We start from the raw sequence: 16,685 nt of genomic DNA, 5'->3' as shown, positions 1-16,685 counted from the left end.
CTGGGGATTAACAGAAACTTTTTGACAAGTACCATATGAATTTCTTGTTTTAAATAAAATATATGCATATTCATGAAGAGTTTTGTATATGCAACAGGTTACCCCTCTTAAGGGGTAAATTCTCTTTTAACGGGGTCCTTTTTCTGGCTCGTTTTTGTCCAGAAAAAGGTACCCAGCCCGGGCTGTAACTCTTTGCTGTTATTGTCTCATTAATTGTCCTAACTGTCTAACTTTTATTACTATGCTTGTATTATTATTTTTATAACCATTTAATTTTTATTAAACTTTTATAAATTTTTAAAACAAGTGATTAGCGTTTTTCACAGAAGGGTGTGCAAGCACTGCAGAACAGACTCAGCAATAGCTAAACTGAGATGGGCAATCCTCAGATATTTGTGACACAATACCCGTAACCGCAATCCCTGCTCAATCTGTCTTAATTTGTAGCTGCAGTTTCCTGGGTTTGGAGAAAGTGCAAGTGTAAAAGTGTTGCAAGAATGAGACCAAATGTACTTTCATTTAAGTATTTTAACATACTCATGCTTTTGATGATCGTGGTCAGGAGGACAAGGAGAAAAAGTTTCAGACCTCGAGGTCTGACTCACTGTGCTCAGTTCGGGACAGAGGGTGCAAAACATGACAAAGGAAAAAAGCCAAGATGCGCTCACATGCCCTTGGGGCCACAGTGACCAGATAGTGCTGGCTCTCCAGGATAGAACTGGTGTAGACAAAGCCACTCATTCAGAGCTATGCTCCAGAAGTACAAGGCCAGAAAATGTTCCCTCGGGGTGGGGTTATAGTACAGCCTCAGGCCCAAGGAAATAGCACAAGAAGTGAGACATCTGATAGCATCAGTGCTGAACAAAACACCTTAATTAATGTGCTGGTGGCCCTCAACAGATAAGGTCATTTTTCATTACTTGAGAGAAGTTCTTTCCATATGACTTATGACTATGTCCTCTGACTAAGCTAGCTTGTTTTTCAGTCACAATTCTTGTTTGAAACAACGTGACTTTCCATGCATTTGCTGTGGTGAGCGGTGCTACAGACTCCTGGTGCTGTACGATTTAACCCTTTGCCCTGGGGAAATGTTAAGCCACGAGCTGTCCCAGCCTGTGGCTTCCCAGAAGCCTTCCAGGGCTAAGTACAGTGCTCCTCATGGACATGGTGTGTGAGAGAGGTTTCCCCAGGATCCCAAACACACAGTCCTGGGGAGTTTGTGTGCAGGAGCTGCTCCCAGCTCACCTGCAGGTCGAGAGCTTGCACCCAACACACGTGGAGGAGCCAGCTGCCTCTCAGCAAAGCCATCTTCACAATCTGCTTGGAAACCCCCCCAGAGCTTTCCCTGCTCACCCTTTTCCTCTCACCCTTTGGTGATTTTGTCTCTCTCTGCTTTTTTGATCAACTGTGCAAAAAACACCAATCGCTTGTTTTTTAAAATCTTAAAAGTTAATTAGTAATAAAATAGTTATAAAAATAGTAATAAAAAGTTCTTAATTTGCAAGGAATTTATGCATCATGTATGAGATATAGGAATATGCAACAGGCTGTTGCTTTTAAGGGTTATTCCTTTGTTCACAGGGCATGGTTTTGGCAGCTCAGTGCCCAAAAACATCTGGGCGTCCGTAATTCTTTGCTTTTTATTGTCTTGTAATTGTCCTAATCCTCATTGTCGAAATTTTTATTACTCTAACTTTATTACTATATTTTAATAACTATTTTATTACTAATAAACTTTTAAGATTTTAAAAAAACAAGTGATTGGTGTTTTCCACATGCCCCAAACATCGTCCTGTGCCTTGGCTGGCCACCAAAGAACAGCATGGACTGCCAGCCCCTGCAAAATGCAGAGGCAGCAGAAAGCACAGGCCCAGGAACGGGAGTGCTCTCGTGCTTGTGAGCAGGTGGGGCTCCTAAGCCCCTTGGGGCACCAGGTGAGCACGAGTACACAGCTGTCCTGCTGGAAAGGTACTTGTGCAAAAAACGCTCATCACTTGGTTTTTTTAAAATTTTTAAAGTTTAATAATAATAAAATGGTTATAAAAACAGTAATACAATTAGAGTAATAAAAACTTAGAGTTAGGACAATTACAAGACAATAAAAAGCAAAGAATTACGGACATCCGGATGCTCTCGGGCACTTAAGCCACGACAAGCATGCCTTGGGAACAAAGGAATCACCTTAAAAGCAAGAGCCTGTTGCATATACAAAACACTTCATGATGATGCATATATTTTATTTAAAACAAGAAATTCGTCTGGTACTTGTCAAAAAGTTTCTGTTAATCCCCAGGCGCCTTCGAGTCTAAGTCAGGCTTGAAGAAGTTCGTTTCTGTTGATAAGGAAAACCATAAATTCCTCTCCTCTGGAAAATTTAGGGGTTTCTGTAATTGTTATCTTTGTGCAAAGAATTCCTTGATTATCTCATCTCTTTCTTGAGCTAGTTAAAAAGTATCTTACATAGTATAGTTTCTATTTTAACATTGTGTTATAACCTAAAAATACATTCAACACACACTACTTGAGAGAATTAATACAGCCTAACTTTCCAACATTACACATATAATATTCATTGTAACTATTGTGAAAAGCCAATCATAAAATATGCATTTTTCACAAGGAGGAAGTGGCTCTTCGATGAGGCAGTGGCTGTGCTGGGCTGTTTGCAGAGGTTTGGTTCACTGAGAGTGAGCTCACAGGAGAAACACTCCTTTAGTCCTGCCTTCCGACTCTCCTACATTCCTAAAGTCCTAAGGACAGTCAGTCCATGGACCCCTAGCAGCTTCACATCTCCCCTGAGCTCTCCTTCCCTGTGCTTGCCTGGGCTCTGTGCCTGGCATCCTTGCTGCCCTGGGACAGGTCAGCCAGCCCCACTGTCCCCTCCTGCCCTGGCCTGGGGGTTTTCTTGTCCTCGGGCTCCTCCTTCCCGGTGCAGCGGGCACAGGGAGCCTCTCCCAGCACAGCGTGTGGGGCGTGTTCTGCCCTGGGATGCTGAACAGCTGTCAGAAAGTTGCCTCACTGGCATCTCCATGGGGAGATGTGCCCCGGCCTCCACTCTGCTTGCTCAGCTCTCTGCTCCTTAAGAGCTTCACTCACCTGCTTGGAGAACGGAGCCTTCAGCAGCCTTCCTCATCCACTTGGAGAATGGAGCCCTTAACTGCCTTCCTCACCCACTTGGAGAATGAGCAAACAACCTCCTGATCCTCCCTGGCCTTAGGACATATAAGGCTGCAAACAAATCCTTCTGCTACGCTCACCACTGTCCTTTTCTGGCCTGGCACCAACTCCTCCCAGTCCTCAGTGAGCGTGTTGCTCAATTTGCTTATTATCCCAGAGTTGGAAGCAAGCATCTCTGGGGCTTGTCTGGATCCCTTGGAAAACAGGAACCAACTGCCAGCTCAAAACCAGCTCTGAAGTTCGAGATGTTGCTGAGAAAAGTCTCATAAGTCAAAGCTTCCCAACTAGTTACTGCAGGAGGCTGCTCGAGTCTGTGTCATGCTTTCCTGATTGTTGAATAAGGAAAGGAAATTCCTGTGTTTTCTGCTGCCTGAGCTGCGCAGCGCCGGCTCTGCAGCAGCAGCAGCCAGCTGCACTTTGCCAAGCACACTTCGGCTTTCTCCTTCTCTCCAGTGAAGCTGACAGGCAATAGCTGTGACTCAGGCTGGCTGACTAAATGTCAATGGTGTCTGAAAAACCACAGGCTTTATTAGCCATTATTACTGATAACCATGTGTGGTAGAAAATGAGGTCATTCTCACACGGGTGTGAATGGACTGTGATGTTTCCCAGCATCATTTGTGTCAGGAGAAGCGGCCTCCGTCCCATTCTGCTCTGCGTGGCTCCTTCTCCGCTGGGAGCAGCGAGGCCAGCTGCTCCCCCAGGGCTGGCCATGGCTCTCACATCAGCTCCGTCATCCTTCACGTGAGCCGGGAGAGATGGGAAAGGAGAGGGAGGAGGGAGGGAGTACACAGCGGCTCTGTAGCCTGTGCAGCAGCATGTGGGACACAAAACCACAGCAGTGGGAGAGGCAGCCCGGACACCCAGGCGTCAGTCATGACCCAGCTGATGGCTGTGTCCCGTGAAACGGCCTCGTGGGAAGGGAGATTGAGAAAATGCTACTCACTTTCAGAAATTTAGAAAGGTTTATTAAACCTTATCAAAAATACAACAGAAGGCTGAATAGAGAAAATGTTACAGCGCTGGGAGCAGAGGACTTTTCCCACCGTGTGCTCAAGCACAGAACGGAGGCTTCGCCTTTTAACCCTTTAGCCCCTCCCAAAGTCCATCGACTCCTTCTTCGCTGCCCAGTGGTGGAGATCACTTCCTTAAATCCTGACTGGAGGTCAGATGTCACCATAGTGACAAGCCGACCCTCCCAAATGTCCCAACCGCGGCTGTCCCTTGGTAACAACGCAAGGGCGTAGAACATAACTATAAATCTATAAGACTTTTCTTAACATATATACATGATATTTGTCAATATTCATGATATTTGTCTGTTAATTGTGAGAGTCAATTACTCATCCATCACAGAGGACACACCACGAGGTCTCCTTTCCGTGACTGGAAGCGCAGGAAAAAGAATGTGCTGCCCCTCTGTAGTCAGCAACTGCCTGGTCCAGCCTTGCACTTCCCCAGCCCTGGCTTCAAGGGGTGGCCTAAACCCTGGGTGCACTTGAAATGGAGATTTTTGGAGTTCACTTGAGTTAACAAAATGAATTAAGCACTTAAATTTTAGCTTGTAGAATTATTTGTTGAATCTTAACCTTTTACTTAAGAAACCTCTGCCATGGTACAAAGGGCGTAGGAAAATGCAAATTTCTGAAGCTTCTTCAAGGGGTGGCCTAAACACTGGGTGCACTGGCCTGGCTGAATAGAGCTGTTCTCCACCAGCCTCTGCCTCCAAGGGACACTACAAGCCCAAATGTTGCAAAGGAAAAATGTATTATTTTTTAGGAAGAGAAACACGTTCTCACTTCTGCTGGGGAGTGACAATCCCCAGCCTCGGGGCAGGGTGCAGCTGCCTTCAGTTCCCCTGGTGGTGAGATAAAAGCCCAAAATATCCCTTAATGATGAGCATCCTGTGGGTGCAAGTCAGCCACAGCTTCTCAGTTGAGGGGAGAGAAGCTGCTTCTTGGCACTACATGAGTTGACTGCTTCAGCCAGTTTCCCCTGAGGCTCTGGCCTGGCCCAGGTAGGGAAGCTCCTTAGCCTAAAGCCCAGGAAAGCTCTGCAAGGCCTGCAGAATGTCCTTAGTTGCCTGTAGCACCTGAGCCTGCTGGAGTGCGCAGCCATGAGTGCATCAGTCCTGCAAAGCAGGAACAGCCCAGAGCATTGGAAGCATTTTCAAAGAGGAGTTTGGTGCTGACAACCTGCTCTGAACCCTTCCCAGTGTTTCTGAGCAATCTGGGGTAACATTCTTATGCCCATCATTTAAATACATAAATACTTCTGACAGAAGACTTTTGTCACTGGAGTGTGCAGCCAGCAGCGACACGCTGAAACGTTGATGGAGTTCCTTGGGAGACACAAGGTCAAAAACTGACACGTAGTTAAAATCTGCCTTTGCTGCAAGCAAAAACCCCCCAGCTGCTGGCTGTGCTGGGGTCAGGGGCTGCCTGCAGCATGGGCAGGACCTGTCTGCAGCAGCTGCAATGAGAGCAGGCAGGAGCAGCCCCGGGTCACTGAGAGAGGTCTGACTGCAGCAGCAGCCAGGCAGGTGTGCTGTGCCCCGTGGAGGCCGTGCCTGGGAACCTCTGGAGCACACCTGTGGGACAAAGCCAAGGGCAGTCATGAGAACCATCCTAGTCCTCCCTGAGGAAAGGCTGCACAGCAGACCTGCAGCTTCCCCTTGGCCCGTTAGAGAGAGCTCACCACAAGTTTGCCCAACTTTTTGTGTGCCTGGATCACTTTTGGGTCAAGCCAGCGTGTGCGTGCTTGAAGGAGGTTCTCCTCTGAGGCCTTACATCTCAAGAGGTGGATGTCCCAGCAGATGGGCATCAGTAGTCTGCAGACAGCTGGAACAGCCCCAGTGGGGCTCCGCTCTCAAAGGCTGCTCCCCAAAACTCCACAGCCAGTGCTCCTGCTGCCCAGTGCAGTCCTGTCAGCTCATTTCCAAACACCACCTTCTCTCACGGCCCTTCCCTCTCACACAGCCTTTATCTGGCTCGCTCCAAAGGCATCTCCTGCTGCCTCTTCCCTCTTTGCCATCTTGCTGGGCAGATTTGTGCTTCTCCCACTCCAAGGGGCTTCAAGACACTTGAGGTATCTTCCTGACTCACCAGACTTTTATTTGAGAAAAAACACAACACATTTCTACTATATGCACATACTGTTAAGTAAATAGGGAAACCCAGGGTTTCTCCGAATATGAGCTAAGCTTGGGTGACTTTCTTTGGTTTTCATTTCTGTTCTTCTCAAGAGCTTCACGCATCCCTTTCCCCAGTGCTGGAAAGATCCATCCTGGGTAGCAAATCAGCTGCAGAGAGCTCCAAAGAGGCGAATCCTGCATGCACTATATAAAACCTGTGGTTCATCTGCACTCCCACCGAGCCCTCCACAGCCCCACGGAGGGGTTCTGGAGCAACCTGCCTGTACAAGTAGAAAACCTACAGCTCGGTGGGGAAGGCTGTGCTTTCCGTGCTGCTCTTCAGCTCCTGCAGCTAGGACTTGTTCTCGCCTACTAACACCAGGCTAAAGGTCAGGTCCGAGATGTTGGCGTTGGAGCTGGTCCACAGCGTGATGCTGTCCTGCTCGAACAGGTAGAGCACTGTGCTGAGGTTCACCCTGCTCTCATTGCCCTGGAAAGTCTCCTCCCACGGCACATGTCTGATGGTCTTCTGTGTGACCTGCAGGGACAGCTTCAGCTCCACGCCGGCCCTCTGCAGGAAGATGGAGCTCCTCAGGGACACGAGGTACAGGCCGTCGCAGGGGACCAGGATGGAGCCGTTCCTGACCTGGATGGGCCCTAATTCCGCAGTGAGGTTCACGGCTGCTCCTTCCGCGCTTTCACCTGGAGTGGAAGGAAGCAAAGATGGTCCCGTGGTGACAAATGTCTCCTGGGAAATGGCTTGGTTTGCACCACCCGACTGCAGGGAAGATTGAAAAATAGAAAAAAAAGGGGAGAGTAAACTAGAGAACAGGGCAGACCAATGTGAGAAATAGATTTGCAGAGAATTCTCAAAGCCTAACAAGAGGCTCACGTAGTATACATCCGTATGCAAACTCTGAAATAAAAAATACTAACTTAGAAATACCATAGAATAAGACAAACATTGTTGAGAAAGAAATAGAACAAGTTTCAAAAGATAGCCTTACAAATAAGACTAAATACTTGAGAGAAATAAAACTGTGAAAAATACATAGCAGTAAAACCCACAGATTAATTTGAGATTATTCACTTTAAAACGTTTACAACATAGTGTAACAAAAACTAATAAACCAAGAAACACCTTTAATATATTGTAATTAAGAAATAATTAACTTCTAATTATAATGTAAATTGTCTCACCCTTCACATAAGACTAAAAATAAAATAAAAATTTTCAAAACACCTCTCAGTTACCCCATCTCTAAGTAAAAAAAAAAAAAAAGCTTAATCCAACAGACCAGAGCTAGAATATAATCTACCCTAGCCAGACATCATCTCCCATGGAAATTTACAGATTACCACTCTCAACTAAGCTGTGCCTTTTGGCACATGCTTTATATGGATTGCTCCTCCAGATTTTTATTTATGCACTCTTTACTTACTCTGTATCTTAAATTACAGAAAAATACAGCAAGTAAAGCATCACTGTGGGTTTAGAAAGAAAAGGTTCATAAAAAAGAACAGAAAAATTAAGACAGTAAATAAGATGAAGACAAAGTAAATAAGTAAATAAGTAAAATAGTAAATAAGTAAAAAAGTAAATAAGATGAAGAAGCATCCAGAGCTGGAAGACAAAAAGTGCTTTCTATGCAGATACTGGTAACATAAGCCCTTTTCTTAGAATTTGGTGATTTGGTTTTTTGTTTGTTTGTTGTTTTTTTGTTTTTTTGTTTTGTTTTGTTTTTTTGGGTTTTTTTTTGTTTGGTTTTTTGTTTTTTTTTTTTTTCCCAGAAAACAAGATGAAAGAGCAGCAAAGAGACAGAAGCAGAAGGAACTAATTAATACAGAGTAGAAAAAGGAGAAATTAAACTGGAACTTGGCAAGAAAGGTTTTCTGGTGGAATGAAGAGTAACAGTTCCCAGGCTCTGCTGGCCATGTTTCTCTGCTGTGCCCCTGCGTTCTCAGCACACCAGCTGAAACCCCTGGGAGCAGGGCAGCCAGAAGGTCTCCAGGCAGGGAGCACAGCCCCTCTGGGCTGGGGCCACATTTCTCAAGCTTTTCCTCTGAAAAACATGAGTTTCTGTGAAAAATGCATATTTTATGATTGGCTTTTCGCAAATGTTACAATGAATATTGTATGTGTAATGTTGGAAAGTTAGGCTGTATTAATTCTCTCAAGTAGTGTGTTGAATGTATTTTTAGGTTATAACACAAGGTTAAAATAGAAACTATACTATGTAAGATACTTTTTAACTAGCTCAAGAAAGAGATGGGATAATCAAGGAATTCTTCGCACAAGGATAACAATTACAGAAACCCCTAAATTTTCCAGAGGAGAGCAATTTATGGCTTTCCTTATCAACAGAAATGAACTTCTTCAAGCCTGACTTAGACTCAAAGGCGCCTGGGAATTAACAGAAACTTTTTGACAAGTACCAGACGAATTTCTTGTTTTAAATAAAATATATGCATAATCATGAAGTGTTTTGTATATGCAACAGGCTCTTGCTTTTAAGGTGATTCCTTTGTTCCCAAGGCATGCTTGTCGTGGCTTAAGGGCCCGAGAGCATCCGGACGTCTGTAATTCTTTGCTTTTTATTGTCTTGTAATTGTCCTAACTCTAAATTTTTATTACTCTAATTGTATTACTATTTTTATAACCATTTTATTATTATTAAACTTTAAAAATTTTAAAAAGCAAGTGATTGGTGTTTTTCACAGTTTCTATTAGGTTAGACTCCCTGCTGCCTCACACTCCTAACTGAAAGTAAAACTGTCAATAATATTTTCAGTATTATTTTAGTAGTTTTACTGATTGGTTTTATCTTTGAGGTGTGACATCAGACAAACCTCCAGTGTAGCTGCCACGCAGAGGGTGTGCTCTCACCCTCTCCTCCTGAGGAAATCATTTACATTTTTCATAAATCAGGAAACCATTGACTCGTTTCAGAAAAACCCAAGAGCGTGCCGTGTGCATTTAGTAAATTGCCAAAAAATGCCTTTCTTGTTCATTCACAGAGTGAAAGAGTGATTTAGGAGATAGGTGAGGGCTGCAGGGATCACGCAGATTTTCAGGGAAAATCTGGGAAAACCCAGATTTTGTTTCATTTTGTCCCCCTGCAGCACTGGGGCAGGCTTGGCCCCTCTCCCCTGACAGCTCTCCTGGCACCTGTGCTCCATCAGAAGAAACAGCCACCACTGTGGCACCAGGCACGTGAGCCATTCGGGTATTTTAGGGGCCACAGGATGTCATGGACAAAGTTCCCAGTGTTCCTGGAACACGGGCAGGGCCTGCCTAGTTCCCATGGCAACACTGAAACAATTACTAACTCTAGCTGGATACCAATATCGAAATGTTAATTAGCTAATTGCTCTGTTTGTTTTCTCTAAACTACCTGGAGATAACTGGCCTTCCCCCCCCCCCCCCCCCCCCGCTGCCATTCTGGGACTAACAGGCAAATTAAAAAACCCCTTTGGGATGATGGGAGTATTTTTAGGAGATAAAGACACCCCTAAATAAAGAACTAAACACACCAGAGGGGTCTAGACAAATGCCCTAGCTGAAGAAGAGGGAAGCACATCCCCCGATCGACTTTTGCCCATCACCATCCCTACAAGACTAGACTAGAATAGGCTGTGGGAAGAGGAGACAGAAAAACAGAGAGAATCCTGGTGCTGCCACCAGGGAAGGAGCGGGGACAGCTGTTGTTCTGGATTCCAGTGACAGACTCTGCACGCCTCCTTCCTTTCGGCCGCCTGGGAAATCTACAACCGCGGGGGCGAGCTCTGCATTGAGCCCCCTGCCCAGCTGATCTTTTTAATAAAGAGCTGAACATTAATAAAGGCGTTAGCCCTGCTCATTTCACAGGATGCCGCGGAGGTCCCTGGGGACTGTGGTAGGGTGGGGAGCCCTCCCAGTGCGACGGGGGGATGCTGCGCTGGGGGGTCATCAAGGGTCCCCCCAGGGTCCCCCCAGCCCACGACTCACCTGTGTAGCGGATGTGGGTCCACAGCACTTTGTCACTCTGGGTCTGGAAAACAAAGAAATCCTCGTTAAGGCAGCGGGCTGGGCATTTCCCTGCCAGGACCGCTTTCATTTCCCTGCCAGGACCGTTCCCCCCCGGCAGGGGCAGAGCTGCCAGCCGCCTCTGACGTGGGCTCGAGCTCCTATCATTATTCCAGAATATTACTTTTCAGCCTGGTTCCCAGCCAGCACGGCTTCCAGCCCAGTGCTGAGCCCTCCAGAGCGCCCCGGCTTGTTTTGTTTAGAAAACCACACTGGTGTGTGCATCCAGTCAGCGCGAGCAGCAAGGAAAACACGAAAATTATTTCTCTACCTATCCTAAAATATCTTAATCGCCAAAAAACCCCACTACTTATAACCTTCATCCATTAAGGAAAAAAAATTTCCAAAACTTTAAAATAAATTAAAATCTACAAATATATAAAATAGATAATAATATAACATCACAAAAAAAAAACTTTAAAGTTTTTAAATAAATATAAATATAATAAATATAAATAAAATATATTAAGTATTTATAAATAATAAACCCCGTATAAAAATAATAAATATTAAAATAAAATAAATAAATATAAATAAAAAGAAATGAAAAACTAAATAAGAAATTTTAAACATTATCTAATCTCCTTCATATTCTTCATCTACTCAGTTTTCTACAATATTAAAAAGGCAAAATAATTAATTGAAAAAAACCACAGTGTAAATATTACATGAACAAAAAGTTAATTATTAATAAAAAATTCTAAAAATTAATTAAACAAAATTAAAACATTAAAAAACCTTGAATCTATATATATACAGACCTGGAATATATATATAGAGACCTATATATATATAAACCTTGAATATATATATATATATATATCATATATATAGATTATATCTTATATCTTACTTTATCTTACTTTTAGATCTTATATCTTACTTAAAAAAATTAAATCTATATAAATCTTATAACTTTTAATACCTTCTCTTTATACACTAAATCTAAAATGTAAACAACGTACAAAACTTCTAATAAAAAAAATAATAAACAGTAACCTAAAAACCAAAAAATAAATAAATAAACCAAACCAAAATTCCCATCCATCTCTCATTCCTAACACAAAGCTTTTAAGAAATCACCCCACCAAAAAAAAAAAAATGTCCTCAGGACCTTGGGGTGCAGAGTCTTTTGTGCGGGAGCCCGGCGTGCAGCACGTGGCAGACTGGCAGAGCAGGAGCCAGGCGTGCTGTGCCACCCTCCTGCAGGGCACCAGGAGGTGCCTCTGCCCTTGTGGCTCCCTGCACTTTGGGTCGGGCTCTTGCTGCATGTGTGGGTCTCTCCGAGGCTCTTCAGTGCACTGGGATGGGTTTAAAATGGACTGGAGCACCTCCGCTACGAAGGCAGGCTGAGAGAGTTGGGGCTGTTCCGTGTGGAGAGGAGAAGGCACTAGGGAGAACTTAAAGCACCTTTGAGTATGTGAAAGACGCCAATCACTTGGTTTTTTAAATTTTTAAAGTTTAATAATAATAAAATGGTCATAAAAACAGTAATACAATTAGAGTAATAAAAACTTAGAGTTAGGACAATTACAAGACAATAAAAAGCAAAGAATTACAGACGTCCGGATGCTCTCGGGCACTTAAGCCACGACAAGCATGCCTTGTGAACAAAGGAATCACCTTAAAAGCAAGAGCCTGTTGCATATACAAAACACTTCATGATGATGCATATATTTTATTTAAAACAAGAAATTCGTCTGGTACTTGTCAAAAAGTTTCTGTTAATTCCCAGGTGCCTTCGAGTCTAAGTCAGGCTTGAAGAAGTTCGTTTCTGTTGATAGGGAAAACCATAAATTCCTCTCCTCTGGAAAATTTAGGGGTTTCTGTAATTGTTATCTTTGTGCAAAGAATTCCTTGATTATCTCATCTCTTTCTTGAGCTAGTTAAAAAGTATCTTACATAGTATGGTTTCTATTTTAACAATGTGTTATAACCTAAAAATACATTCAACACACTACTTGAGAGAATTAATACAGCCTAACTTTCCAACATTACACATATAATATTCATTGTAACTATTGTGAAAAGCCAATCATAAAATATGCATTTTTCACAAGTACCTAAAGGGGCTGTAGGAGAGTTGGAGAGAAATTTTTGACAAGGGCTTGCAGTAGTGATGGAGGGGGAAATGGTTTTAAAATGACAGAGGGCAGGTTTAGGTTAGATATTAGGAGGAACTTCTTCCTAATTTTGGTGGTGAGGCATTGGCACCGGTTGCCCAGAGAAGCTGTGGATGTTCCATCCCTGGAAGTGTTCACGGCCAGGTTGGAAGGGGCTTGGAGCAGCCTGTGACAGTGCAAGGTGTCCCTCTCTGCTTATGGCAGAGGGGTTGGAAAGAGATTTTCTTCACGGTCCCTTCCAGCCTAAATCATTCTGTGACCCTGTGATTTGTATTTATGAATGTAACAGAGAAAGTGAATGCAAATATAGAAGTGTGTGTCTTTCTGGCCAGATATGCAAAACACCAAGCTTCTGCGTTGGATTTTTAAACCTGAACTTGGCATCTCCAACTTGTCTCTCGTCATAACCGCAGGAGACCCAAATGTGCAGTCTTTACCCAACCGCAAATCTTCAGCCTTTCGCCTGATTAAAGAGTGAATCTTGGGCTCAGCACTCTGTGTTCTTCTCCTTACCTGTGGCAAAGGCTCCCTGAGGGAGAAGGTGTGCCCGTGAGGTGAGATTGGGCTGGCTTCCATGGCTTTGGGCTCGGTGGCACGGGGGCACAGGGACCGCGCAGGGAGTGAGCGCAGACGGCACGTTCGGGGCAAGGCGGGCGGCAGGGGAAGGCTGCGGGAGCTCGGAGCGCTCCGTGCCGGGGCCCAGGTGGGAGCTGGAGCTGGAAAAGGTCTGCTCTGGCACCCTCTAGTGCTGCCACGGCTGCTGCTCCGCGCCCGCAGGGCCGGACGCCGCTGGCAAACACAAGCTTTCATCGAACTGTCTCCCTTGGCACCACCGTCCCTTTTCCATTGCCTCAGCTCGAATCTCATGCTTGGTCTTATTCCTGAGTGCACAGGATTTCTCTGCTGGCTCACACAGCCGGGATTTCCAGGTAGTTTCTCAACAAGACAAGAGCAAAGCACTTAGCACGTGTCTGGGGTCAAACAAGGTCTGCCAGAATCTGCGTGATCTGGCCACTGATGGACAGGGTGTATTCAACACTGGCAGCCTGGGCCAGCCACTCACATCAACGCCACTGTCACGAATGCAAATTGCCTTTCACACATCTCTTGCAGTCGTTGTGTGATCTCAAAGCACTGTGCAGGTACCCACCGGTAAATCCTGCTGAGCACACGATGTGCTGCTGGCACTGGAAGGGCTCTGGGAGCTCGCAGCAAAGTGAGTGACCTCTCTTTCTCTGCTCTGCCTTCACATGGAATGTGGGACAGTGTGCCAGGAGGGCTGAGGACACGAGGGTGCTTCTTACTGACAGCCTCGTGTTTCCCCATGGCATTTACACACAGACCCTTCCTTTCTGCCTGCCCTGAACAGGGGACTTCCCCCTGGCTGGGACACTGTGTCCAGGACCATGCCACCTGGAACCAGTTTCAGGAATAAGTTTGGACCTCACAAAGCAAACCTCAGAAGGCTGATTGAGGGCACTGCCTGTGTCATCACGCGTGGAGCTGTCCCACGGGTGGCAGGTGACCGTCCTCTGGAAGTGGGTTGTACCTTCTCCTCACCAGGATCAGGGATTTTACCTCCCAAGCAAGAGGAAAGGTGTGGCAAGAGAAGGCAATTCCAGCAGAGGTGGGAATTGCAGATGCAAAAGCAGACTATCACTGACTTTTTTTTAACTTCCTCATTTGGAAATCTCAGCTGAGGTTTGTTCTCCAAGCGATATCATGACAGAAATGAGATCACTGTCCCTTTTTGTTAGCAAAGTCTAGGCTGCAGATGCTGACTACTGAGGATGTGCCATGACATTATTTATGCTCTGTTTTCACAGAACAGTCCAGGAGGGCTTTTTTTTAAGAGCCATGTTTCCACAAGGACAATTGAAAGGAATCAAATATGGTCTCTCTGTGAAAAAAAACCAGTTATTCCCTTGCAAATAAAGTTAGCATGACACTGCACCTTGGAGAGCAGGAGACTCTTGCCAAGGATAGGGAGAGCCACTCATTCATTCCCATGGGCCACTCTCACGCTGCTGTGCCCCTACTTCCATAAATATCCCTAAATTGCCCCAAAAGTCAAGACAGATCCGTGCTGCTGCCTCTCCAGGAGTCATTTATTTGGCCAGTTCATGATTATCCAGCTGAGCCCTGTGATTGCACTGCAATGAAATCTCCCCATGTACCACTCCTGCACAGAGCAGGGCACTCCAAACAAGACACCAGGGTTATCTGTTAAAATAATAGAAATAATAGTCCTAACCCTGTAGTTACCAAGTGTTTAAAACTGAAAAGGTCCTTTGGTGATTCTCAGGACCTGGGCTTCTCATCTGTTGCCATTGCTGCCCCTCGAGCACTCTGTTTCAGTTATTTCTGTTGAGGAATGTTGCTCCACACATGTACTGTGTCCCCCCCACCTGCTGCTGCTCCCTTGGGTTTGTAAGGCTCCCAGGCAGCAATGCCAGGCCCTGCTATCCTCCTCTGGAAGAGGAGCATTTTTACAGAAGAGCCAGATGCTGAAACATGAGGCTTCACGGCCAGAGTGTGACCTGGGAGAGGTTTCTGCCCCTTGAGCACTGGGATTGCTTGCAGTCCTCTGCTGCCTTACAGCACAACTTCCCAAAGGTTGCAAAGTTCTCAAAACCTCTCTCCCAAAGTAGGGGAAGGAGTAGAGGATTGACCTGAATGACAAGTGCTGTCTTTCAGTGCTGTCAGGATCGTTATTCTGCATTTCAATAGCCACAGTGAGCCTCAAGTCAGCGAAAGCTGTGCAGAGCACAAAGGTTTCATTAAGCAGCACAGGACCTGGAGCATGAGGCCACGGTTACATGCCTGGCTTGCTTCTGTGCCGAGCCTGGGTGAGAGGAAAGAATGAACTCGGGTAAAACGAAGCACAACAAGCTTTAAAGTGGTGCAAAGCTCCTGGAGAAGGAGTGGGAGGAGAAATTGCTGCTGCACGAGCAGCTCTGAAGCAGCAGTGAGAGGTTGTTGACAATCCAGCAGCCTGCAAGCAGTGAGAGAGGCAAACACGCATTTGCTGCAGCTTGTTCTGGAGCACTGTGAGCCCCAAGCATTTCTGTTATTTGTCCTGCTTGCTCTGGTGCTGTGGGCACACAGAACTCTCTCTGGGCAGCCCAGCCTTCCTCAGGCAGGCACAGAAGGAGACGACTGCTCCTAACCCTGCTTTATGGGCAGGCTGAGAGCACCCAAAGGTGTCAGGAGGTCTTGCTAGAGCTGTCACAAGGGTGACTTGCTTTCTCACACATCTGCTTGCCATTCAGTACACTCTGAAAGTCCAGGAGGTGTTTATGAGCACACTGGGTTGTCGTTCACGCACTCGATCTTATTCAATTAAATGGAAATGCGCACAAGTCACTGCAGGGAGGGGCAAGACTGGGAGGGAGTCAGACCTCCCTTCCCCAGGGATCAGTGAAAAGAGCATTCTTGGAACAGTCACTGTCCTGGAAACTTGGGCTCCAACCCTGCATTGGCAACACTGAATGTCATTTTGAGGACAGGCAATTAAAATAAAAATAAAATAAATTTTAAAAATGCACTACATACAGAAGGGATTAAAAACTTGAATAGGGATAGGGATAAACTTAAAAGATTTTTTGTTTTCTTAAAAAAAAAAGAAAATAAGCCCATATTGCTGGCTTTGCAGGCCAGCAGACAGAGGGTTGAACACGAGTTCTTACCTTCGAGGGCCGCAGAAAATGTAGACCCAGGTAAATCAGGCAGGCAAGCAGTAAAATCCACTGAGCCACGGCGGAGACCAGGTGCAGCGTGTTCCTGACCTGTCCTCCCTGCCAGAGCTTCCACTCGTCCTCTGCACGTTGCCTTTGGTGCTCCAGCTGCTCCCCAGCCCCTGGCTCAGCCTCGGGCTCTCCTTCCATCGCAGCCCCCCCTTCCATCGCAGCCCTCTGGCAGCAGCCCTGGGGGAGGGCCAGGAGCAGGGCAGGAGCCCGTGGGGAGCAGGGGCTGTGAGCTCCCGTCCCAGGAGGTGAAGTGAAGACAGTGCCTTCAGGAGATTGCTTTATGCACAGAGAAGCAGGCGGGGGAACTTCTTTGTGACTAATCTAAATTTCCCCTTCCTTCCTTCCTTCCTTTCTTTCTTTTCTTTCTTTTTTTTTTTTTTTTAATTTTTTTTTTTTTTTGGTTTTCTGTGTGAATGTGGGGGCTGATTTATTGCATC

General features: G+C 45.5%; 1 protein-coding gene across 1 annotated transcript; it reads right to left on the bottom strand.

Annotated features, from left to right (window-relative positions):
- Window positions 1-4,129: 4,129 nt before the first annotated feature.
- On the bottom strand, window positions 4,130-16,386 carry TNFSF4 (TNF superfamily member 4). The gene is made up of 3 exons (XM_053985733.1): window positions 16,189-16,386; window positions 10,299-10,341; window positions 4,130-7,012 (listed from the first exon to the last, which is right to left on the bottom strand). The coding sequence occupies exons 1-3, from the start codon at window positions 16,384-16,386 to the stop codon at window positions 6,663-6,665; spliced, it is 591 nt and encodes a 196-aa protein (XP_053841708.1). The 3' UTR covers window positions 4,130-6,662.
- Between the last annotated feature and the right edge of the window lie 299 nt (window positions 16,387-16,685).

Source organism: Vidua macroura, chromosome 9 (assembly GCF_024509145.1).
Source record: "Vidua macroura isolate BioBank_ID:100142 chromosome 9, ASM2450914v1, whole genome shotgun sequence".
NCBI lineage: Eukaryota > Metazoa > Chordata > Aves > Passeriformes > Viduidae > Vidua > Vidua macroura.
The sequence above is the reverse complement of the archived record's forward strand: the minus strand, read 5'-3'. Positions and strand labels throughout refer to the sequence as shown.

Bases quoted from the DNA above. Each gene is read 5' to 3' on its own strand.
- TNFSF4 (XM_053985733.1), bottom strand. From the start codon at position 16,386: ATGGAAGGAGAGCCCGAGGCTGAGCCAGGGGCTGGGGAGCAGCTGGAG. The intron at 10,342-16,188 runs GTAAGAACTCGT...TTTGTTTTCCAG, and splicing joins ATTTTCTGCGGCCCTCGAAG to ACCCAGAGTGACAAAGTGCT. The intron at 7,013-10,298 runs GTGAGTCGTGGG...CTTCCACTCCAG, and splicing joins GACCCACATCCGCTACACAG to GTGAAAGCGCGGAAGGAGCA.